The following is a 26,248-nucleotide window of genomic DNA, read 5'->3' on the forward strand; positions in this document are numbered from 1 at the left end:
TGACATCCCGTGGTAACTAGGATTTACACAAGCTTCAGTCTGGATCCAGAACACCTGAGAAGAGATGATGCCAACCCCTCAGAGGACCTCAGATGATGCCAACCCTGAAACAACATACAGAACTACCACATTTTGCTATAAGTTTGATTGCATCATATAATAATTGCTGTTAATAGTGTTCATCGTCTGTTTGATTACGTCTTTAATTTATTTTTCCATACATTTCTGCCATATGTACATTGACTGACAGTCACCACTGATAAGCTACCACTAAATATTGTAGAAACTTAATTTGCTGTAAAGTTGCTTTGCAATGATTTGTATCGTGAAAAGCGCTGTACAAATACACTTGAATTGAATTGAATTGAATTTTGCTCCCCATGTGCTCCCTGTGACCCAGTTTCTCCCTCATGTGCCCTTATTTGTTCGTTCCTGTTCCTGTCCTCGTTGTCCCCTGTTGGACATTTGTCCAATTAATGCCAATATTTGTATGTATCATCTAGAGACCCTGGTGACAAAAAGTTGACACAGGACCTAAGATGAAGAAAATCATTACAAATACAAAAGGGCATAAAATTCATTATAGTTTCACAAAGTTTGATACAGGCAAAACCAATCTAAGTCTAATCAGTTTTCAAAGAAATCTGTGATCTCCAAAATACCTTCATATTTATATATCCTAAATTCAGAAAACATTTGTCAAGTTGTCAGACATGACTGCATATATTGCTGTCCAGTTAAAATGAAGATACAATATTATTTGTCTATTGTAATATTGTACATAAAATAATAGTTCCATAGAAAGACTTGTATTACTTTTTAAAAGAGACATGGCCATTGTAACATATCCTCTACACAAGGCGTTTGTGCTTGGACCACGATGATCACTGCTTTTCTAATTCTTTTAAACTCTATTTAAAATTTGAAAACCTTTTGTCATGTGGTCCAACTGGGAGAAAAACAGGAAATGACATCATAGCGAAGACCCCTGTAGGGCCAGCATGACTGTGTGTCAAGGTCAATAAGACTTTTAAAATATCAGATAATTGGATCTTGCAAGGTTATTTCTGGATGTAAACTGTCATGTGGTGTGACTCCTCAAAACTTAACAATATTAATTAATTAATAATTCATGAAATTTGATATTTACCTTGAAAAATAAATTTTAAAACTTCTACACATCCGATGGAGAATATGCTCACACACACACGCACACACAAATGAAATGGTTAAACTATAATATTAATACTCATGCATGCTAACACACACACACACACATTTTGTTGCAGGTATGGGTATTTGAAATAAATGATAGGTAACAAAATGCTTACTGCAAGTCTTCTCTTTTTAACAATTTATTTAGAATTTTTAGTCTTCACTATAATAATGTGGCATAAATATAAAAACTGATGTCTGTATAAATGAAGTGGTAAACTATGAAAAAAATATGACTTTAAATATAATAATAATGTCTAAATGTAAATCTTGAGAAAAGAGTGTTAGAGAGCAGAATGAGTCAATTAAGTGATCATCTTCTGCCATCTAGTGGTTATAATTGCACTTTCAGGGAATTTAACAGAAATGCAGCGTTTTTACCTTTATAATTGTTAGAGTGCCAGTTTTTGCCCAATCGTCATACAATTTTCTTGTTTAGAATAATATGAGTTGACAGAGTTTTGTGAAGTTTTCTTTTAGGATTTATACATTTTTGGGTACACTAGATCAAGACCATATTTTTAAATGACCCTGTTATAGCTGTCCAAATGCGAAGGTTCAACATTTTTAATTATTGAAATAGAGAATTGTACTGATTTTATTGATTTTCAGTTAAAAACCTAGGACCAGTTTGCAAAAGTTTTTTTTTTTTTCTTTTTTAAATCTCAAATATTTAAAGAACAGTTTGATTGACAGCAGTGCTCCTAGAGGCAAAGTTGTTCAGAATGATGAGATCTATATGATAAGAAGATCAAGTGTATGTGTGAAATGTTGTGTAATATATTAACATTTTCTGCAATTTCAGGTCATTTATTATAGAAATATTGTTTTAAAACCTTTTTAGCTGTTATAGCGCCACCTATGGTCCATTTTCCATAAAACTTTACATGCTTGTTTAGAATCAACTGTCGCATGAGCTAACCTACTTTCATGAAGTTTTGGGTTTTCATTTAGGATTTATAGGCTTTTGGGTATATTTGGCCATGACCCCTTTTTAAAATGACCCTGTTATAGCAAACCAAAGTGTAAAGTTCAACTTTTTTATTTATTTATTTTTTTTGATAATTATTGACATAGAGAGTCCAGAGAATTGTATTGCGGTGGTTTTGTTGAGGTAGAGCGTAAAACCTAGGACATGTTCTCAAAAGTAGGTTTTATACATAATCTCAAATATTTAACAAATGATTTGATTGACAGCAAGGGTTCTTGAGGCAAAGTTGTTCAGGAGGAGGAGCTCTATCATATGATATGAATATTGTGTGTATGCATATGAAACGCCGTGTGATTACAGAGGCGTAAAACTCGTTAGTGTCACCCTGTGGCCGATTTCTTTCGAAATTTCTCACAGACATCTGGCCAGGAGAAAAACAGGCCCACTGAGTTTTGTTCTGATCAGCCTTCGTTAACCTTGTCTAATAGGTGCTTGAACTTAAATGGCCAATGGCAGCCATGTTTTTTGAGAAATGCAAATGTCCTCATCGTCACTTATGGCACTTTGTACAAAGACAGTGCATGGAAATGTTCAAATCGATTAGACGGTTGAGTAGTTATAGCCATTTCTATGTTTTTTTTACTCTTATATCGCCGCCTAGTGGCCAAACGCCGCAATTTTTGACATGTGACCTCAGATTGAGATCATACATAAGTGTTCCGAGTATGGTGAAGATATCTCATTCCGTTCAAGAGCTACAGGCATATTCACTCTCTAGAGAAAGTTTCTGGACCAGTTTGGTTCCAATCGGGTGAAAAACCTAGGACTAGTTCACAAAATTAGGTTTTGGACAAAATTCAAAATGGCGGAAAAATTTGCATACTGGAAATTAAATCAGAGATAGCCATTTTGTTTGGCTTGAGCCAAGGATTCCAGTGATAAAAGACAGTCTAGGAGTTATGAGCGATTTTGCGTTTTTGATCGCTGTAGTGCCCCCTATTGGCCAGTTGGAGTGAGTCTTTGCCAGTCTCTCGAGAAAGGTATAACTGCAGCCCGGAGATCTCCAAATGGGGGCGGGAACTCCAAAACGGGGTGGGAGCTCCAAAATAGGGCGTGGCTTCCTCCCATTGACAGACAGGCACATGACACGCATGCGCAATTTTTTCCCCCCAATCCACTTCAGTGCAAACTCCGCCCCACAGCTGATTCTAAAGATTTTATTGGCTGTCAATTAAAGTGTTGATTTCCTACACTATGCTACAAAAAATGCTAACCCCTAAACCTACCCCACACCTGACCCTAACCTTAACCAGTGAGAAGAGTAAAATCTTTCCCCTGCGCTGACGGCTCGTGGGAGAGCTTGTGGGTGATTCCCGTTTATATCGTTTATATCATGAAGCAGAGGTTCAAACTCCAGTCCGAACAACACTGGCCACGAGCTTTGGGCTCTGCTCTCACGGAGAATATTTACTTATATAGCATATTTTATTTTAGATCAACTAGAAACAATGTTTAATTTATAAAGTTTTATTTTGAAATGTAAGTCAATAACAATTGGCTGGAGCCAGAGCCAATGGTGAAAGTCTTTGAGCGAGGAGACCCCGCCCCATTTTGGAGGTTCTGCCCACTTTTGGAGTTCACGCCCCATTTTGGAGATCTCCGGTCTGCAGTTATATCTACTTGGGTCTCTCCCCAAATTGAGCTCTACCATCTGGCCAAGTTTCAAGTCTCTAGGCCTTACAGTTTGGTCTGCACAATCAGTTTTATGGCAGGAAATTAATAATAAATTATAAAAATTCGAACAGTTACAATAGGGTTTCAATGCTATGCTATATAATAATAATGATGATGATTAAGACGTGTCTACTCACATGTATCCATGATGTAAGGAAAGTTTGGCACTTTTACTTGATGGTTACACCACATAACATTTTTTAAATTATATGAAGTTTTTCAGAACCACATGAAACCAACGTATTCATACGTGTGTTATGATACCTGTCTTGTGTATCTTGTTCAAGGACATTTATGTTGAAATGTTTTCTGTGTTCCCCTTGTTCCTGTGTTCCTCTTGTTCCTTTGCCTGCTTGTTTGTCTTCATGGTTCCCCCTTGTTAGTTGTCTAGGTGATTGATTGGCTCCACCTCCTTGTTAACCTGTGTATATATACCCCTGTGTTAGCCTTAGTCTTTGACAGTTGTTGGCTTTGCCTAGATGTAGTGTGTTGTCCTCTGCCTGGTTCTTCCTGTTTTCTTGTTACCCGTTTATGCCCAGGATTACCTTTTGTTTTTTTAAATAAACCTTTCACTGCTAGCTTTTGGATCCTGCCTTTCCTCTTCCGAGCATTATCACGGTACAACGTGACATCATCTGCATAGGAAAGTTGTTTCGGAGCAGAGCTTGCTGATGGAAGTTTGCTATTAATCTTTTTTCCCAATAATGTGCACTGATGAATTGTGCACAATAAGACCAAGAATGTGCATTAAGAACATAGTCACTTCTGATTATGATAGCATTCATTAGAATGCTTAATATCTTGGTTTAGTTTCTTAGAAACCAGTTAGTCACCAGCTCTTTGGTCAATGTAATCTTGCTCTTTTTGATTATATAAATGTTCTGGCATAGATGCCTTTAACTAGACCATAAATAGTGATATACAGGAGTTACATAGTATGATCGATTTATAATAGTAGTTAAGTGAATAAGATGACGGTCGTGCAGAAGGTCAGGTGTTTATGACCATAAGACCTTACATCTTAAAGATAAACGTTCACGGCCGTGATGAGATATGACTCTTGGGTATTTCAGAGGGATTGCTGAGGAGTTGATAAAGCCAAAGACCAGACCTTGTGCCATGTGATCAGTTTTATAACTTAAATCTGATCACCTTTAAAAGTAATCCATCAATGTCTGGACTAAAAGAGAGAAGAAGACAATGAAAATAGGGCAATTTTCCTTTTAGATTTCATAGACATTGAGATTTGGCTGTTGAACAAGAGGTATCATGGTATAACCAACAAGACATGCATGCATCTACTATCTGAACCTGAAAATGTTCAAGCCATGATCGGTTAATGATTGATCCTTCAGCCACACAGTGTGTTGTAGCAGGTCTCTAAAGAATAACTTGGTTATCACATGAACTAAAAGACAGTGGCAAAAATTCAGGCAGTTAACTTGTTGATACACCCAAGAATGACGTTTCAACAATCTCAATGGCTATTGCTCTGTTTTAGTCATTAATAAATCTTACATTCAAGCCTAATAATCATGTTTACATTGGCTAAAAGTGCTACAAAATCCATTGATTCCGATGGGGTTGGTACGTTGCAAGTATGTGGAGGATAAATTCAAAGGTTTTTTTTAATTTAATTTTTTATGAATGTTACACTTTGTCATGTGGTCAAAAGTAAAAAAAAAAAAAAACTCTTCCAGGATTTAAGGGGTCAGGATTTGGCTGATGTTCCTGTTATCTCCTGTTAGCTCCTGATCATGCCATAACTATTTCTCCACTGACAGACATGCAAAATAGCTGTGTATTTGCAAAAAGGTTGCAATTGCAAAAAAGTTTTATTATATTATGTTTATGATTTATTTATTTATTGATTTATTTATTTGCTGGCTGTAGAAACAGTAGTTGCTATAAGGTCTTGGGTCTTATGATCACATTTACTGTTGCTCTTCAAGGCAAAATCCAGTCATTTCAATGGTTATTTTAAGTTGTTAGGCTATTGTTGAGCCTTCTTGGCTACTGTGAGCATCATCAGGCCTCCTCTCACTATACGGAGAGTTATCTTTATTGAGGCCTCCGCTCACCAGAGCTCCACTAGGACATCTTTTTGCAGGTTGTAGGCTCTCTGTGAGCATCCTTGCACGGTATCCTATGTGTGGGGTGTAGTTAGGCCTCCTCTCGATTTAGAGAGTCATTATGCTGAGGCCTCTGCACCTAGAGCTCGGCCATCTACTGTGAGTGTCGTCAGGCCTCCGCTTACTACAGAGAGTTATCTACACTGAGCCCTCCGCTCGCCAGAGATCTGCTAGGACGGCATCTGTGAGTTGTAGGCTCTCTGTGAGCCTTCTTACAAGATGTCCTGAGCATGGGGCATAGTTAGGCCTCCTCTCGTTTCAGAGAGTCATCATGCTGAGGCCTCCACTCCTTGAGCTTGGCCATCTACTGCGAGCGTCGTCAGGCCTCCTCTCGCTACAGAGAGTTAACTTAATTGAGGCCTCCTCTAGGACAGCATCTGTGAGTTGTAGGCTCTCTGTGAGCCTCCTTACAGGATGTCCTGAGTGTGGGGCGTAGTTAGGCCTCCTCTCGTTTTAGAGAGTTGTCATGTTGAGGCCTCCGCTCATAGAGCTCATAATTTCACATAAGGGTGAGTGATTTCCCAGTGCAAATTACGCACTGGAGTAAAGTTTTTCATGCAGATGTGCCTTGTTGACCAACAGAAAGCTGCTTGGTTTGTGTAACCTGTGCTTCATACATTGCTACACTCTTGACAGTAGACAGTGGACTTTTTTATGTCCTAATATGACAGGGCTTTTAATCTTGACGTGACGTGTAACGTCAAGATTAAAGTAACATGGCATGTGCAGCTCATGTGATTGGCTCATAAAAACCTGTTTCTAATGTCATGAACGATTCTATCCCCCTTCCTCAATCAAAAATGCAGAATAATATCTTGTTCTAGCTAATCAAAACAGCCTTCCTTAACTCATTAGTGCTATGCTAAGCTAGCAAGGTAAACTGTTAGCTTGCACACTAAAGCGTGAAATGTTAAATTTCACAATTTTTAGCTTTGGTAATTTAATATGCTATGCAGTTAGAAAAATATGATAAAATTATATGCATTAACGTGTTTTCATGATTAAGAATAAATACACTGTAAAGCAGTTTTTGGTAAAATCAGGCAATGAGCAGAGTAACCAAGTTTCTCAGCCAATAGAATCGCTTTAGGATGTCCATTAAATGCTCCTGTAGAGTATGAACCCTAAATTTGTAAGGGTTGTTGTCATTTGATCAGACATTTTCACTTTCTTTTGTGTTCAAGCTGCAGTGCCACTTAAAACATAAGGGTGTCCTTATAACCAATGTTACAGTATATACACTAATGTCTGGACCATAGATTTGAGAAGTAGATCTTTACTTGACATAGTTGACTCAGTGAAACCCAATAATTAAGACGCAGGTGATGAGGCTGCTGAAATGTCCTCTTACTCTTTTCAAGTACCCAGTCTCATACTTCCTGCTATATAAGTTGATCATTAATGATTCTCAAATCTCAGATTTTTGACAGCTCTAAGACACAAAACACTTTTATAATTAACTCTGAGAAGGTCACACCCATCTCTATACGCACACATATAAGTGAATGTGTGCGCACACAGATACGTTCATACACCTGCAGGTGAGCGTGTGATCCAGGTGTCTTTACCGTTGTGTCAGAGAGGGACGCAGTGTGCTGCTCCACTGGCCCTTCAAACATCAGCAAAATGGATGAAGATTATTTTGGATTCTCTTGGGTTCGCAATGAGAACAGAAAAAACGTCACCATATATGTTAACAATCCAGCGGACATCTCAGTGATTGTTATATATTTTCTGGTGGTTCTAGCTGTGGGAGTATGGGTAAGTGGTCAATAGTTTCTATTCACCTGTAAAAGATTTTTCTACCATTGACAGACTTGTGAATTGTTAACCTTGTGTCCACATATAATTGTACAATGGCTGTTTGAGATAAGCCTGAAGACAGAATGAGATGGTGACGGATTTAGCAGAGAGTTATAATATAATATAATATAATATAATATAATATAATATAATATAATATAATATAATATAATATAATATAATATAATATAATATAATATAATATAATATAATATAATATAATATAATATAATATAATATAATATAATATAATATAATATAATATAATATAATATAATATAATATAATATAATATAATATAATATAATATAATATAATATAATATAATATAATATAATATAATATAATATAATATAATATAATATAATTAATCTAATGCATTTTGCAAGTTCCTTTGCAAAAAAAAAAGCCAAAACCCTCTAACAATTTAGAATAGGGAACACATATTCACTATTAATTAAGAGTTTTCCCTCAATAAACTCCTAATTTGCTACTTATTAATAGTTAATAAGGTAGTTGTTAAGTTTAGGTATGGGGTAAGATTAAGAGAGCTAAAATATGTCATGCAGAATAAGGCATTAATATGTGCTTTATAAGTACTAATAAACAGCCAATATACTAGTAATATGCATGCTAATAAGCAGCAAGTTAATAGGGAGAATTGGTCCTTATAATAGAGTTTACCCAACATATAATATAAAGCAGTTTTTCAAGTTGTTTGGTTTTTTCCTTTAGAAAAACAGATTTTTTTCAGATAAAATATATAATGCATTTTTGCATTCGAAAAAAATTCTAAAATCCTTTAGAAAAATTACTTTTTCAAAAAAAACAAACAAAAAAAATATATATATACAATATAAATATATAAAATTTTATATTGTCTTAATGTATCTTAATTAGTCTTATTGAGGGCATTGACATTTCTGGGATTTTTTGATAACACCATATTTTTCTGTATGTATTTGCCCATCTGAAATCCATATCATTTTAAACCCTCTTGAGAAAATTCAAACATATTTAATCGAACAACAAACAAAGCCATTGAAAACCAATCCATCAACCTTTGAGTCCCCAAATGTGATGTGTTATTATGAAATGTGTCTGATCCTGCAGGTATGACACCTTATATAAAGTCACATATAATTTTGTCTAACATTCTAAGTGGCTGGGACTGTATATATGCTGAATTGAATGGCTCTTTCTGTCCAAAGGCAATGGTACGGACCAATCGAGCCACAGTGGGAGGCTTTTTCCTGGCTGGCAGGAGTATGGTGTGGTGGCCAGTAAGTAAATGGACCAAAATTGAGGATGACCGTGCTTTAAACCTTAAAAGCATTTTGTTTTGTACTCAAAATGTTATGGACATCGACAAAATGACACCGCTTGATCAAATACAACATCAATAGTGATCAATCATTTAGTGTGCTAAATGTGGAGAATTTCTGTCGTAATGTGCTAAGAAAGACTGAAACGGCCATAAAAGTAGAAGCTGATTATGTATCTATCAATAGCATGACCAGTGATTTCACATGATCACAGATATGGCATGATAATGACCCTAACTGCCTCTCCGTTTCAGAACCTTGATATCATGGGTGAATGATAACTTTTATGGGGCCATTATGCACTGATGCCAGATGCGACTCACAATTCACAGCTGAAAATACTGATATGCTTTGCTCATGCAGTTTTTATGGAGCTGACATGCTGTGGTCCATGTTAAAGTTATCACCTAATACCACATTTTTTAAGGTTTTTATTTGTTATTACAAAGTTCATAGTTGCATTCGTTATTGTTTGAATTACACCTCAAGCTGTGCAGAAGAAGCGGTTGTTATAGCTTATCATTATGGTGATTGTATTGCCACATATAGTCAAACAATAGACAGAGTTAATATGTTCTGAAGCAATACAGTTCCCACAATCCTATGCTGAAGACTTACACTTTTGTAACCTTTCTGACGTTCAAAAATGTAGCTGATTACTTAGATTCAGATTTCACTTCAGTTTAAACCCTGATACAGAATATCAAATGTTTGTATATTAGTAGATATAATATGAAGCAAATCTTAGTCAAATTGCTTTAAAAAATGTTCAACTTTTTTCTAGATTGGAGCCTCTCTCTTTGCAAGTAACATCGGAAGTGGGCATTTTGTGGGAATAGCAGGAACTGGAGCAGCTGCTGGTATTGCTATCGGGGGGTTTGAGTGGAACGTATGTTAAAAATGCCTTAAAATTACATTTTTGATATTCAATCATTTTGATGTGTGGCTGGATTTTATGTTTTAGCCTACTATTCATGACTATGGAAAAAAAATATATATTATTCTACATTTTGCATTTAAGTGAACTATATTGCGACTAGAGATTGACAATATTGTATTTTTATAAATATAATCATAAAAATGTCCAATATACAGAACAGATTTTTAATTATTTTATTTTTGCTTTTCAGTAGAATAAAAGCAAAATTATAATTATTTATTAGATTAGAATGATACAAACATACTATGTATTATTATTATTAGTAGTAAGATATTAAAGAACCAATTAAAACATTTTAAGATTTATCTTAAAGTTATTTTAGTATTATTAACTTTTTTATCAAGTTTTTCATCTTTATTTATTTATATTTTATAGTATTTCAGCCTTATTTTAATTAAAGGGGTCATATGATGCTTTTTTAAAGATAATTATTTTGTGTATTTGGTATAACAGAATATGTTGACATGCTTTAATGTTCAAAAAACACATTATTTTTCAAATACTGTACATTATTGTAGGTCCTCTATGCCCCGAAAGGAAACCTTGAAATCGCATCATATGACCCCTTTAATTAACAAAAATAATTTTTCATAGTTTTAGTTAGCAATAACAACACTGATGAGAATATGCGTAGAAAATATCAAACCGATGGTCTCTTTTTATTTTTTTCCTCAGGCTCTTGTTGTTGTGATTATTCTGGGATGGCTCTTCGTGCCCATCTACATAAAGGCTGGGGTATGCTTACATTTCTTCCTCTCCAACCGGCATTGCAGAACAAACCTTTCAAATATTGCTGACTTACACAACATGAGTGTGTCGACCACTTTATCTCTGCGGTATCATTTTTATGACCCTTTATTCTCTTTGCATCTGCAGGTCGTGACCATGCCAGAGTACCTGAAGAAACGCTTTGGTGGGCAGCGGATCCGGATCTACCTGTCCGTGCTCTCCCTGTTTCTTTATGTTTTCACCAAAATCTCTGTGAGTCCAGAATCTGTGTCAACCCATACAAAAAAGTACTGGTATCACATGGTAATTGCATGGTACTTTGAGAGGCAGCTGCCATACAATACTTATGATACTTTGACATACCATCAGTAGTGTTACATGCTACGCTCAATCGAAAGTGATTTTAAACAGCATTTTGATAGTTAATTTATCATTATTATGAATGCAGTTTTTTTGACCAATCATGAGAGGCTACATTGGCTATTTGTCATTTAAAAAAATGACAAGGTCCTTATTTCTGAATTTAAATTCATTTTGATATTTTTTGCTGTCTGTCCAGCCCTCTTTAAATCAGATCTTCACTAAACACTGGTTGTAGTCCTGACAGTCTATTTGAAATGGCTGTGATGTCCATGTGGAAATACCTTTTATTGCCATATGCAGTCAGACTAAAATGGGTTTAGATTTCAAAGATAAAGACCTTGTTTTGAAACAGTTCGAACATTTGCGTTACACCTCCTTTTTTTATTCTTCCATTTTTCACCTCTCAGGCGGACATGTTTGCAGGAGCCATTTTCATCAACCAGGCTCTGGGACTAAACATTTACCTGGCCGTGATTATTTTGCTGCTCATTACGGCTCTTTACACAGTAACAGGTCTGTTGACTGAAATACTGCATACTTTAAACTGACACACTGCACTGTTACATATTCTACATCAGTGGTTCGCTCTCCCTAATATATACTGTATATATATGTAGTGGTCATATATAAAATAGTAGTGAAGTTGATTTTTATATGGACTCTGAAGTTTATACTACAACAGAGAGTGAAGTCCAGGGTTGTAGGACCATGCAGTGGGCTGCTTATTGTAGCGTGATGTGTATGTGTTATGGGTAATTGCATGTACTGACAATAGCTGATAAGCCTGGGCAAGGAAATCTATAATGCACTGCCACTTTAAACTTCTGTCATCCCCATGCTCTGTTGTGTAATATATTTATCTCAGGAACAAAACAGCCCAACAATAAACTGTAAGAAATCAGAAATCATCCTACCAGCTGTAAATGTTTACATGAGCTGTGGCTGAGAGTGTTTGCGTGCTTCTGTGACTGATAAACTGCAGTTGCTAAGGCTTTAGAGACCCAAGGAATATTAATAGAGCACTGCCTCACAAACAATTTCTAGAATTAAAATTCATTTAGATTTTTATTTTTTGAGAGAGAGAGAGAGCATTAAGTCAAAAATGTCAAGCCAATATAACTGTCCTGATATTGTAGTAGAGAAAAATAATGAAATTCTTGAAAAGAAAACCTTAAGCAATTTAATATATTAATATATTTCATTATTTTTAATGAGAAATCTCTCTCTCTCTTCACTAAACTCTTTTACTGCTTATTAATATTTGAAAAACATTTGTAAGCCAATCCACAGTCATGTGGTGCGACCAACATGTAAAAATGTGCAGAAAAAAAAAACATAAAATAGGAAATGATATCAAAGAGTACCCCTGCAGACCATCGAGTCTGTTAAAATATCAGACAATATGATATTTTATGACAAGGCAAGTTTAGTTCACCCTTGTGAAAAAGAAGTACATATACGTTTAAAAAATCTTATTATGGAAATAATACACTGTAGTAATATAATATTGCGATTAAGAATAGACTTAAGTGCATGTTAATTGCAATGTCGTGTATTTAGATTTATTTGTAATTAGTAATGATGAAATGTAATACATTTAAAGAATATAATATGAATAAATTATAAATATATATTAAAAATGTAACATGGGATATCACACTAAAATTATAATCAAGTACTTTACATGGGCTTTAGTATGTTAGTCAACACAAAAATAAGTGTACTTCTTTAAAAAACGACAAAAGATTATTAAAAAATAATTTTAAACTTTAAAGTAAAAAATTAATTATTACAAAAGTACACTTTTAAAATGTGCTATGAAAGTATTCTCTCTTAAAGTAAGTGGCTGTAGATAATATTATATATATTTTTGCAATTACTGTTTTTTTTTACAATTACAGCAGGTTGTAAAAGTGTGTGTGTGTGTGTGTGTGTGTGAGTGTGTGTGTCTATATGTATATGTCTATATATATATATATATATATATATATATATTTCATTCTGAAAATAATGATTAAGATGTATACACTCTCATGTATTTAAGTTTCTAGACAATGTTATAATTGTAAAAAAAAAATTTAACCAACATTATGCCAAGAGTACATCTCTGCAAACATAATTTTCCCTTCCTTTTCAGTTTCTCAGTTGATTTTTATTGATAAACCTTCACGGTTTCTTCTACAGGTGGTCTAGCTGCAGTCATCTACACAGACACCCTGCAGACCATCATCATGGTTGTGGGATCATTCATTCTTATGGGTTTTGGTACGTCTGTTCATATTTTTGTGATTTAAACACTTTGGACAACACTCAATGACTTGCTTCAACATCAACCGTTTTCTTGCAGCGTTCAATGAGGTGGGAGGCTATGAGAACTTCAAAGACCGATACATGACTGCGATCCCATCAGTGGTGATAGCGAACATAAGTGAAAAGTGCTACACTCCTCGTGCAGACTCATTCCACATCTTTAGAGACCCCCTCACCGGCGATCTGCCCTGGCCTGGCCTGATCTTTGGTCTTACTATCCAGGCCGCCTGGTACTGGTGCACTGACCAGGTACTGATCCATTTATCAAGGCTACTGACTAAAAGTTTGTTCACACCAAGGAAGATAACTTTAATGATAACAACACAGAGGATTCCCTTTCATGGGAACTTCGAACTGCGTCCTCTAGGGGTCGCTATGGGGAACGCCTCGTCGTGACCCGTGACCCCTAGAGGACGCAGTGTCTCGTTCCCTACTCAGGGAACCATGGTTACATAAGTAACTTGAGATGATAATATTGTTGGATTCACTTTCAGAAATGTTTTTTTTTTTCAGCTGATCAACAAAATATTGACAGCCAGGCAGAATCCACCTGACTTTAAAGAGCTTGAGCATTTAAAGTGTTCTTGGTGTGAACAGGCCTTAATATTTGTGCATTAAAACTTTTTACCCAGCTAACAAAAATATATTCTAAGAACGTTTTGCCAATGGTTTCTCTGAATGTTCAAAACATCCTCATAAATGTTTTACAGTGAAATGTGTGTGTGTGTGTGTGTGTGTGTGTGTGTGTGTGTTTTGAACATTTAAATGTTTTACATGTTTTTTTGTTTTTTTTTCTTGGTTATATGAATGTTTAGGGAAACGTTCCATTTTATTATTATGCAAACATTATGGGAATGTTACTTTTGAATGATCTCTGAATCTGTCAGTTTAGTGTCATTGAGATACTATTATAGGTTTTGTTAATACTTTGAATTAGAATTTTTTTTTCTGCTTTCATGTCAATTTTAACGTTTTAGTAATTTTGTTGTGTGTTCTTGTCATTTTTATCAATTTTTGTTGTTTTTAAACGTCTATATAGTTTTCATACATTTTTATTTCAGTTTTAGTTTTAGTTATTTTAAGAGTTAAATTAAATGAAAATGAGAAGCTTAAAATATTTTTTTAAATATTTTATTTCAATTAACCATTTTATTTCAAGAAACAATTTTATTTTTTTTTTTTATGGTTTTAGTTTTAGTTTTAGTTAACTATAATAACCCTGCTTTGAACATTCTGAAACAAGTAGTAACATTAAAAAAAATTGTTTTTTTAAATTGACGAATATCCAACTAAAATGTTCCAGAAAAACGTTCCATGAACAATGTTTTTGTGCTAACATTTTAAGATCATTATTAAAGAGCAGATAACTTTGATCAAATGTTCTATTAATGTTATTGGAAGAATGTTTGTTCATAACTTTGAGGGAAATGCCAGAACATTAGCTGGATAGGTTGTGACTGCTTTCTCGTATTGCTTTATAATTTGGACATAGAATGTTTGATAAAATAAGAGGTCTACATGTCCAACACATGCTAAGGAACAAACATTCACACACACACACACACACACACACACATTTACAAATCTCTTCTGTGTCCACTTTAGGACCGCAAACTGCACTTGAGTTTCTTCTTGAGTTTCTCAGTGTGTCTAAACAGTGTGCTGCTTGTTTTAGTCAGAGTGTGTCTAAGCTTAAACAGACATGCTTTTAGTTAGACCCCAGATAAGTCCCCACTGAATAAGATAAGATACGCAAACAGCCAAAGAGAAGCAGATATAGATTTGGTTAAGTTACTGTAGTTTAACAGCCCATTAGCAAGACTCCAAGTTTATCTTATCAGACTCCCATGTTTGGTTGCCATAGTTTGGTAACTGAGTGATTTAGGTAGGTCACTAGCAAAAAAAAAAAAAGGATCAATATTTTAGCTTCAAAAGATGCAAGGAGATATAAACATGTTTATTAATGCCACATACCTTGTAATGGGATATTCTTTCTGTGATAAGAAAAAAATCTTTGAAGAGAGTTCAATGTTTAGTGAAGAAACAAAAGTCATGTAATTTAAATCTACTAATCCTCAGATGTTTGTTTTTATGAACAGTATATCAATAGTCTTTGTTTGTACTGTATGTAGCACTACAGCAGAAAAACAGCCATAAAAGTTTATCATAGTTCATGACGTACTTTCCCTGCATCTCAACAATTGTTTATATAGTGGTGGAAAAAATACAGTACAGTACTGCAATACTACAAATCATGGTTTCCACAAAAATAAGAAGCAGCACAACTGTTTTCAACATTGATAATAATTATAATAAATGTGAGCAGCAAATCAGCATATTAGAATGATTTCTGAAGTATCCTGTGACACTGAAGTAATGATGCAGAAAATTCAACTTTGCATCACAGGAATAAATTACATTTTAAAATATTTTAAAATAGAAAACAGATATTTTACTTTGTAATAACATTTCACAATATTACTGTTTTTACTGTATTTTTGATTAAATTAGTGCAGCCTTGGTGAGCAAAAGAGACTTCTTTCAAAAACGTTAGCTTTTTTAAACAAAAACTATTGAACAGAAGTATATAAACTGAACAACAACCATAAATAAAAGCTCAAACTTTAAATGCAAGGCCCTTCTGATCTAGCCAATAAGTGGACTAATCAGCTGTGAGCACTGAAATGTTCCTCTGGGTTAATCACACAAACTCTCCATCTTGTTTTAGGTGATTGTGCAGCGCTGTCTGTCTGCCAAGAACCTGTCTCATGTGAAAGCGGGCTGCATCCTGTGTGGTTACCTCAAACTTCTGCCAATGTTCCTCATGGTTTTCCCTGGCATGATCAGCCGAGTGCTGTACACAGGTAAGAAAGACTGGCACCATCCTGGGTGAGAAGGGTGATAAACTGATTATTTATGTTGACTAAATCTTGTCTGAGTGATATATGGTGAACTAAGGTTTGATCAGTCTCACAGAACTAGAGTTTTGCTCATCAGCATAAAGTCTGGTCCACTTATTTCTCACAGAATATGCTAGTAACTTATTTTAACAAGCAACGGCCTACTTAGACAGACAGAGAGTCTGATTTACACTTTAAGCAACCAGTTTGAAGCAGTGTTGTTACTATTAACTAAAACTAAAAAACTGTTTTGGCTTATTGAAATAAAGCTGAAATATAAAATTAAACAAAAACTTAAACGTAAATAAAAATGAAAATAGAAATGTTTAATTTTAAATACTAAAATTACTACAAAATAAATAGAAGTATAAAAATAATAAAAAAAATTACAAAGCACATAACAAGACTAAAACTTAAATTAAAATTCAAATATAAAAATAAGTGCTAATTCAAAATACTAGTAAATACTATAATAGTATATAAATAATGTTAAAGTAACATTGATTCCCATGTTTCAGTTGGTTCTTTAATATTTTATTAATATTGTACCTTAATAATAATAATAATAATAATAATAATGTATGGTATGTTTTTATTCTTCTAATAAATAATTCTATATATTTTTAATTGTGTTGAACAGCAGACATAAAATAATAATTCTGCATATTAGACATTAAAAATAATAATCAAATAAAATAAAAAAAAGAAGAAGAAAAAAAAAAGACAAACTCATAACAAAAATACAAAAAAAAAACTTAAAATGAGAACTGCAAATATATAAATACATTTTTATTTAAAATACTAACAAATAGTATACAAATAATACCAAAATAACACTGGTTTCATATGACATTTCAGGGAGGGTAAATCTGACATTCATAATACCATAACAATTACAGAGCTGAATAATTTAGCGAAATTAAAGGGGTCATATGATGCGATTTCAAGTTTTCCTTTCTCTTTGGAGTGTTACAAGGCCAAAATGGTATGTGGATTTTGTGGTAAGAAATTCTGACAATCCAAAAGTAATGTGCAGCAATTTGTGTGACATTTTTTGAATGCATCATGCATCAGAAGGTCAGTGAACAGTGAAAGACTATTAGTCAACTAATTTTTTTTTTTTTTTTTTTTTTTGGGCAGCTCTTCGACTACATTCAGTCCATCACCAGCTATCTGGCTCCACCCATTGCTGCTGTCTTCACCCTCGCCATTTTCTGCAAGCGAGTCAATGAACCAGTGAGTTAAATCTAAACATTTCGTAGCTTTGCAATAATTTTGTTTCCATTTTGCTAGTTTGAATTTTTTAAATTGTATAAAACATATATTTCACACACAATCAAAATTTTGCTGATGATTATTATGTTGCTTGACAATGTGCTAAAACATGATAGAAATATGCTAGCAATGTGCTAAAACCTGCTAACAGTGTGTGAAAACCATATATATATGCATTGATACCTCATTATTGGCTGTTTCTATGGGCCGCTGTATGTATGCAAGCTGTCCGCCATATTGGAACAGTCAAAGCCGGTTCATGAACACTCAAGAGCAAGTTGACTGTGGATCTGCAACCGTATAGTTATACGCATGTATGAATATCTATATCTACAACAGACTTCAGCAGAAGATTTTGCTAAACTAACACAACACAACAAGATGAAGGCATTAGCTGACACAACATCAAAAATTTACCATAGTTTAAAAACCAACACATTCTCACATGCAGGTTATGCCATTTCTTCGAGAATTTAAATTTCTGAGGTTTTTACAACCAGAGGCTGCACAATCTTGGAAAACTCACTGATTTTTACCGTGAGTGACGACACGTTGACAGTTCCAAGATGGCGGATGCATCGACATGTCTGGAGTAGTTGAATGTTGCATCTACCTATTGTTAAAACATAGGTAAAACTTTACAATAAGGTTCCATTAGTTAATGTTAGTTAATGTATTAACTAACATGAACAAACAATGAACAATACATTTATTACTGTATTTATTAATCTTTGGTAATGTTAATTAATGAAAATACAGTCGTTCATTGTTAGTTCATGTTAATTCACAGTGCATTAACTAATGTTAACAAGCACAACTTTTGATTTTAATAATGCATTAGTAATATTAATAAATGCTGTAGAAGTATTGTTCATGCTTAGTTCATGTTAACTAAAGTAGTTAACTAATGTTAACTAATAAACCTCATTGTAAAGTGTTACCAAAACATGTTAACAATGTGTTAAAACATGCTAGCAACTAAATTAACCATGGTTTTATTACAGTAAATGTGTAGTAAATATGATTTTTGCCGGATTGATTACCATTTGTATAATCACAGTTTAACTACAAATGGTTAAACTATGGTTAGTGCAGCAAAACCATGGTTAATTTGTGGTTAACTGCAATAACCATGGTTTTTTGGTTTTATTTGTAGTAAAACCATGGTTCATATTCTTAAAGTGATAGTTCACCCAAAAATTAAAATGACCCCATGATTTACTCACCCTCAAGCCATCCTAGATGTACATGACTTTCTTCTTTCAGACGAATACAATCAGAGTTACATTAAAAATGTCCTGGCTCTTCCAAGCTTTATAATTGCAGTGAATGGGTGTTGAGATTTTAAAGCACGTTGTTGATGTGTCCTCACAGGGTGCTTTCTACGGGTTGTGTATTGGTCTGTTGGTGGGTCTGGCACGTATGATAACTGAGTTTGCCTACGGCACAGGCAGCTGCGTGAGTCCCAGTAACTGTCCCACGATCATCTGTGGTGTGCACTACCTCTATTTCGCCCTCATCCTCTTCAGCCTGTCCTGTATATTGATACTGGGCATCTCCCTCATGACCAAACCCATTGATGACAAACATGTAAGCTCTTCTTACAACTAAACTATAAAGTTCAGAATACTTATGATTTTTTTAATGCTTTTGAAAGAAGTCTCTTATGCTCAAGACTGCATTTGATCTAAAATACAGTAAAAACAGTAATATTGTGAAATATTATTACAATTTAAAATAACTCTTTTCTATTTGAACATATTTTAAAATGCAAAGCTGAATGTTCAGCATCATTACTCTTCAGTGTCACATGATCCTTCAGAAATCATTCTAATATGCTGATTTGCTGCTCAATTATTATCAACTATTACTGATGCTCAATTATTAATGATTCTTATTTTCAATGTCGAAAACATTTTTGTGGAAACCATCTTTTTTTTTCTTTGTTTCCAAACATTTTTTATTCTTTGTTGAACAGAAGTTAAATGAACAACATTTATTTGAAATGGTGAAAAAAAAGTATTTTCTGTCACTTTTGAACAAATTAATGCTTCCTTGCTGAATAAACATTATTTTTTTTTAAAGAAAATCTTTTGAACGGCAGTGTATCATGGTTTCCACAAAAATATCAAACAACAAAAACTGTTTTCAACATTCATAATAACAAATCTTGATCAGCAAATCAGCATAATGATTTCTGAAGGATCATGTGACACTGAAGACTGGAGTAATGATGCTGAAAAATCAGCTTTGCATCACAGGAATAAATTACATTTTAATATATGTTAAAATAGAAAACTTATGAAAATGTATGCACTACAGCCGTATTTTACAACCCCAATCTTTTGAATGGTCGTAGGGCCTATATATGTAGATTTATCAACATAACATTATTGAAAAACAGAGATTTAGATAGAAAAGCAATTTCTCTGTCATGACCCCTCATTCTGTGGCCCCTTGTTGTTTTACAGCTGTACAGGCTCTGCTGGAGTTTGAGGAACAGCACTGAGGAGAGGATTGATCTGGAAGAAGATGACTGGACTGAAGATCAGGATTCAGACTCTATGCAAACAGAAGGTACATCTGCACGATCCACCAAATATGTACCATCAGATAGCACTCTCCATTTTTGTTTGCAATAAGCATCACAGGGCTCAGTGAATGGACTGTGAGTGTGCCGTGTGACGCTGAGACTAGGTTAGGGCCATAATTAGTTGAATAGATTGTAGTTCTAGGACAGGGGTCTCAAACTCAATTCCTGGAGGGCCGGAGCCCTGCAGAGTTTTGTTCCAACCCAGCTCCAACACACATACCATGTAGTTTTCTAATAAGCCTGAAGGACTTGATTAGTTGGATCAGGTGTGTTTAATTAGGGTTGAATCTAAACTCTGCAGGGCTCCGGCCCTCCAGGAATTGAGTGTGACACCCCTGTTCTAGGAAAACCAAAGGATGCCGATTCAGGCACATGCCTTACTTGTGTAAATTATTGCACACATAAAGTATTTTAAAAACATTAAAAACAAGTAACAACTTTCCGCTTGTCTCTCGACCTTGCAGAGGTGCGTGAGGATCCAAGCTGTTGGAAGAAGGCCTACAACTGGTTCTGCGGCTTTGATCAAGGCAATGCACCTAAACTGACTAAAGAACAGGAGGCAGAGTTGAAGATGAAACTCACAGACACCACTGAGAAACCTCTATGGAGAAACGTGGTCAACGCTAATGCTATTATCCTCCTCACTGTCTGCATCTTCTTCCATGGTTTCTTTGGTTAAAGATCACATCAGTATCAACTAAATCTATTAAGGATATTAGAGCTGTATTGTGTGGACAGAAATGTTGCCTTATCTGTAACAACAAGCTAAATGTGAGTAATCTGATTGTAAGAAGTTACAAAAGTTCCTCTTGAAACACTCAATACTTCCTTATAATATACTCAACAAAAACTTCCTTACAGCTGCCTACTGTTTTTGATTTGATGGCAGTAGAATAGAAAATATTTTTGACTTTCATTTTAAACCCAAGACCAAAACTGATAGTTCACTTGTAGTCATGACAGATCTTTCTTAGCTGCTACAGTATCTAATTTAAAACATGCCTGACTGTTTTTACTGTACATTTGACAATATTTACTGCAAGTTCTACCTTTGTACCTTTGACATATTACAGAGTAATAGTTTCAACTAATAATATTAAGTTCTAGTCCGCTTTGTTGTATGTTTCCTGTAAAGTCTTCTGATGCATTATGATCAAATCAATGCAAAGCCTTTTTCTGTGCTATTTTTAAGATGCCTTTCATCTACCAAACTCCAAAAATTAGTTTTTTTTTTCTGTTATATTTTGGTCTTATTATTTGGTAAGCTTTGATTTTCTTGTAAGTAAAAAAATATATTTTTGTCTGGGACAAGCAAAGATATTTTATTTAATAACATTCATATTTTTTGCCATGGTATATATCTTGTACTCTGTAATGTATTAATTTAATGTTTTCTGTCTTTATTATGTCTTTATTAAAATAATGAACGTTAGTATTTAAGATGCACACTTGTAAGAAGCCAGAAGCATGTTCAAAACTACCATAACAACCTCTGAAAAAAATCTCAGATTAAAGTCATGTGTGCAAACCCTTTCAAAGGCAAGAGAGCAGGAGGGAAGTTAATACTTAATTTAGCGTGAAGATTCTATTGAAACATCTGAAATCAAAGTCCAGGACCATTGGTTTCCTTCAACAACTCAAGTTCAATGAGTGACCTATTAGTGTGATTCAGTTGTGAATTTCCCAGAAAAAGATAAAGGAAACATTCATTTGGTAGATATTTTTCATATTTTAGAAAATTTTAAATGGTAGAATGGAATGTTCACAATTTCAGTAAATCTGAATTTGTTGTTACAACTTTGAATTTATATATGTACATTTAAAAATATATATAGATATTGTTCTGAATATACTGTATAAATGTAAATATTAATATAAATTTATAAGTATGAAAATGTAAATTTGAATACATATAACTATGAATATGTAAAGTATATATATACATGTGAATACATAGATATTTAGATACGCTGATGAGCCATTACATTATGACCACCTATCTAATAACCTGTTGGTCCTCCTTTAGCCCACAAAACAGTGGCTACGTGGCGAGGTATTAATTCAGACGAGATGGAGATAGGTCTACTGGGGTACCATAATGTCAACAGCAGTTCCTCCAGTTCCCATACATTGCAGGGTGGTGGTGTAGCACGAACCCACTTTTCCAAGTCGAACCACAAATGATGGAATGGGTGAATTTGGAGGCCAAGGAATTAACAGAAATTCACCATCATGTTCCTCAAACCACTTCATGACAATTCTGGCAGTGTGGCATGGCGCATTATCTGTTGGTAATGGCCATCACTGGCAGGGAACACAGTTTCCAAGAATGGGTGCACTTGGTCTGCAACGATGTTCAGATACCTGACAGCTGTCAGGGATTGTGTTATTTGGGATAATGAGGCCTAAAGTGTTCCAAGAAAACATTGCCCACAGCATAACCGGCCTGTGTCCGCCCAATAGTGCATGCAGGTGCCATAGCCTCTGTTGGTAATCAGCATATTCGAGCTCGGCTGTCGACGTGATACACCAGGAATCATGATTTGTCAGACCAGGCCACTTTCTTCCAATCATCCATGGTCCAATTTCAATGATTTTTGGCCCATTTCATGTGTTGTTGGCGATGGCATGCTGTTAGCATGGGGACCTGACTGGGTGGTCGGATTCACAGGCCCATACCCAGAAGGCTGTAATGAACTGTGTGCTGTGACACATTGCCCTGGTCACCACTGATGTAACTGCTGGTGATTTGTCACAATGTGGCCCTGCAGTCTCTGTGAACGATGCATGACAGTCTCCGCTCTCCTCTGGCATCAATCAGCTGTGGACAACACATAGCTGGACGATGGTTTGTCATTTGGCCATCCGTGCACCACTTTTGATACATACTCTCTACAGCGGCATGTGTACAACCCACAAGGCGCGTCATTTCAGAGATCAAAGTTCCATGGTGCCATGCCATCACAATTTGTCCTTTATCAAACTCCGATAAATCGGCAGCCTTTCCCATTCTGACACCAAACACTCTACTGACCGAAAGCCGGTCCTCCGGTGGTATATATACTGCTCTGTGAACTGCACATTCGACACCATTTGGTTGCCAGGCGCTCTGATTGCTCTAGACTGGGGGTGGTCATAATGTAATGGCTCATCGATGTACATAATTATAGGCCTTAATCTATAAATATGATTTTTTACTTTACTTATCCAATAAGATTCATCAGGTAATTTGTCCTTGCCTAAATTAAGATATTTCTGATGCTATACAACATACTTTTTTAAAAGTGTTAAAATATATATGAAATCTGAGTCATGCACTCTCAGAAAAAGGGTACAAAGCTGTCACTGGGGCAGTACATATACATATACATACCTATATATAAGCTACAAACAGAGATGGGCACAAATACATAAAAAAGTATTTTGTTACAAATTACAAATACTTGCTCATCAAATGTATTTAATTAAAATACTGAATACTGGTGTGAGAAATGTATTCAACTAAAATACAAGTAATTTGAAAATACAAGAATACAAACAATATTTACAAGCAATCATTTGAAGTGCAAGAGAAAGTGTCATTACATTTAGTAATACTGGAGTTACATACAGACATAAGAGAAAGAGAAGTGCTTTCCCCTCCTTTAAACAACTTATAGACAACATATTCTTTAACCCCAACACTAGACAATAAATCCAATATATACTGATCCATATTTCTTCTCATTTCTTATGTTCACTTAAGACACAACCGACTTGCCTTACTTGAATACCATCAAACATGTCTACGCTTCATTTTTTCATGTTTCTGTATCGCTCCTTTATAGTTTCTTTATCAGTGTGTCAAAAATTAAGCAGTCCTGCAAAACTGTATTGCCATAACGCCTAGTCCTACTCAAGAGGATGGCTCAAGCTATTTCACTGTCAACAGTAAAGATGAACTCCTAAAAATGCTGATATTTAGCTGTTGAAGGGCTCTATATAATTTTAGTATTCAGAAACCCTTATTAGCAACACCAGTGACCATTAAGTGAGTTGTGGCCAGCAACTTATTACTCATGCTCTTGCACACACTCCATAGTAATGCGAGCGCATGACGGCTAATGTGATTAATCGACAAAAGCCAAAAACTGTATAGGCTATTGTTGATAGTACTATTAACACAGGTGAAGAAAGATATTATATTATCTTAGAATAAAATGACCTACTTGATTATGTTTTTTAAGTATTTCAAATACAAAACACTGTCTCTCAAAGTATTTAATTACAAATTACATTAGATTTTTTTTGTCCAGCAAAATACAAATTACAAAATGCTCAAAAGTAATTAAATACGTATTTTAAACAGTTAATTAAAGAGCAGGACATATGGTATTTTAAAGTGTTCTAATATTGTGTTGGAGTCCCCTACAACAGGTTTAAATGCATCTAAGGTCAGAAAACGTATTTTTCTCAGAATATACATTTAATATTAGAATAATTTTTCAATGATTTCTTAAGGTCTGTAAACTCCTCTCTTCTATAAGCCTACTCTGCTCTGATTGGTCAGTTGGCCAAGTCTGTTGTGATTGGTCTTTCTGTATACACAGAGCCGGAAATGAAACGCTATTACCATAATTATTATTTTTGCTCCGGAGGGTTACTTGTAAACAAAGATGCTATAAGGTTACAAAAATGGCATCGATATTACCTTATCAATTCGAGCCCGAGTCCGAGGATGATACCGATGCAGTCACTCAACCGGAAACTCCATCGCAAGCACGACTTGATCAGGACGTTTCTCAGTGGTAAGTTTAAACTTTGTATGTGGTACTTTACGTGATATGACAGCAGTTTTACTGCATTCATTATTATTAATATTTACTTATTTGAGGTGCACATGTGGGAACTGTGGGAATGCCCAGTGAGGCTGAAAACACAGCATCTTCTCGACATGATCAAGCAGAAGTGTTTGTGGGCAAATCAGTGTTCATATTTCTCGGGCAGGAGGGGATTATGCAAATATTTACCTTGTGTCTATATAGGTAACAGGCAGAAGATTAGAAAATATGACGACTCATTAAGGCGGTTCAGATTCAACTCTTTCTTTTGAGAGACAATATCTTTATTTGGTAACACTTTATAATAACTTTCATTAATAAAATCATTAACAAACATTATATAATGCTTAATGAATCACTAGTTCAAAGAGTTAGAAATGTGAGATAATGTGCTTGTTAATGTTTGCTAATAAACTTATTAAACATTAGATAATGTTCAAACAAATCATTATTTGATGTAAGTTAAAATCAGTGGTGTACTGTAACGAAGTGATAATACTTCGTTACAGTACTTAAGTATTTTTTGGAAGTATCTGTACTTTACTTGAGTTTTTATATTTCAGCCAACTTTTACTTTTACTCCACTACATTTCCTAATTAAAATGTATACTTTTACTCCGATACATCTCCCCGAAGCATATTCGTTGCTTACTACAAAATAGTCAGAAGTCATTAGAACACGGACTGCATGAAAGCAGGTTTGACGAATCAGTGTCTGGCGTCTGCAAGTTAGACTCCTAAAAAACACCTTTGCTCACGGGCAAACAAGTGCGCGCACAACCGCAGATGATTCATTTTCCTCTCAAGTTGAGTCTGGGGTGTGTGATATACAGTATATCTTCTGCGATAATATGGTAAGTGTTGTTGTAATGATGTGCGATCTGACATTATCAAGTATATCACCAAATCTCACACACAGAGTGCACGCACGTTGATTTATTAGTCTATTGATACTCAAAATTCCAGGTATTCTAAATTGTATACAGCAAAAAATGCTTCTGTATGCTTTTTATATTTATATAATTTAATATAGTTAACTTAATCTATATCACGCAAAGCGTACCGTTTTTCTGCAGATATCAGCATAACACATTTAATAATCATTTTATACAAGTTCAGTAAATCAGTAAGTGACTTATATTTTAGACATAATATTGCTTGTTTTTGCTCAATTTTGC

At 34.7% G+C, this 26,248-nt stretch overlaps 1 protein-coding gene across 1 annotated transcript; it reads left to right on the forward strand.

Moving 5' to 3' along the window:
* Window positions 1-7,559: 7,559 nt before the first annotated feature.
* On the forward strand, window positions 7,560-21,351 carry LOC107688452 (sodium/glucose cotransporter 1-like). Its single transcript, XM_016486125.1, has 14 exons — window positions 7,560-7,773; window positions 9,027-9,098; window positions 9,925-10,029; window positions 10,756-10,815; window positions 10,957-11,061; window positions 11,580-11,685; window positions 13,357-13,437; window positions 13,520-13,731; window positions 16,211-16,346; window positions 17,241-17,245; window positions 17,523-17,618; window positions 19,032-19,247; window positions 20,129-20,234; window positions 20,715-21,351. Exons 1-14 carry the CDS (start codon window positions 7,639-7,641, stop codon window positions 20,927-20,929), a joined length of 1,650 nt encoding a protein of 549 aa, XP_016341611.1. The 5' UTR covers window positions 7,560-7,638; the 3' UTR covers window positions 20,930-21,351.
* The last annotated feature ends 4,897 nt before the right edge of the window (window positions 21,352-26,248 follow it).

Source organism: Sinocyclocheilus anshuiensis, unplaced genomic scaffold, assembly GCF_001515605.1.
Source record: "Sinocyclocheilus anshuiensis isolate Anshui unplaced genomic scaffold, SAMN03320099.WGS_v1.1 scaffold205, whole genome shotgun sequence".
Taxonomy (NCBI): domain Eukaryota; kingdom Metazoa; phylum Chordata; class Actinopteri; order Cypriniformes; family Cyprinidae; genus Sinocyclocheilus; species Sinocyclocheilus anshuiensis.

Excerpts from the sequence above, each read along its gene's own strand:
- LOC107688452 (XM_016486125.1), top strand. The coding sequence starts at position 7,639 with ATGGATGAAGATTATTTTGGATTCTCTTGGGTTCGCAATGAGAACAGA. Across the intron at positions 7,774-9,026 it reads TTCTAGCTGTGGGAGTATGG|GCAATGGTACGGACCAATCG; the intron begins GTAAGTGGTCAA and ends TTCTGTCCAAAG. Across the intron at positions 9,099-9,924 it reads GGAGTATGGTGTGGTGGCCA|ATTGGAGCCTCTCTCTTTGC; the intron begins GTAAGTAAATGG and ends ACTTTTTTCTAG.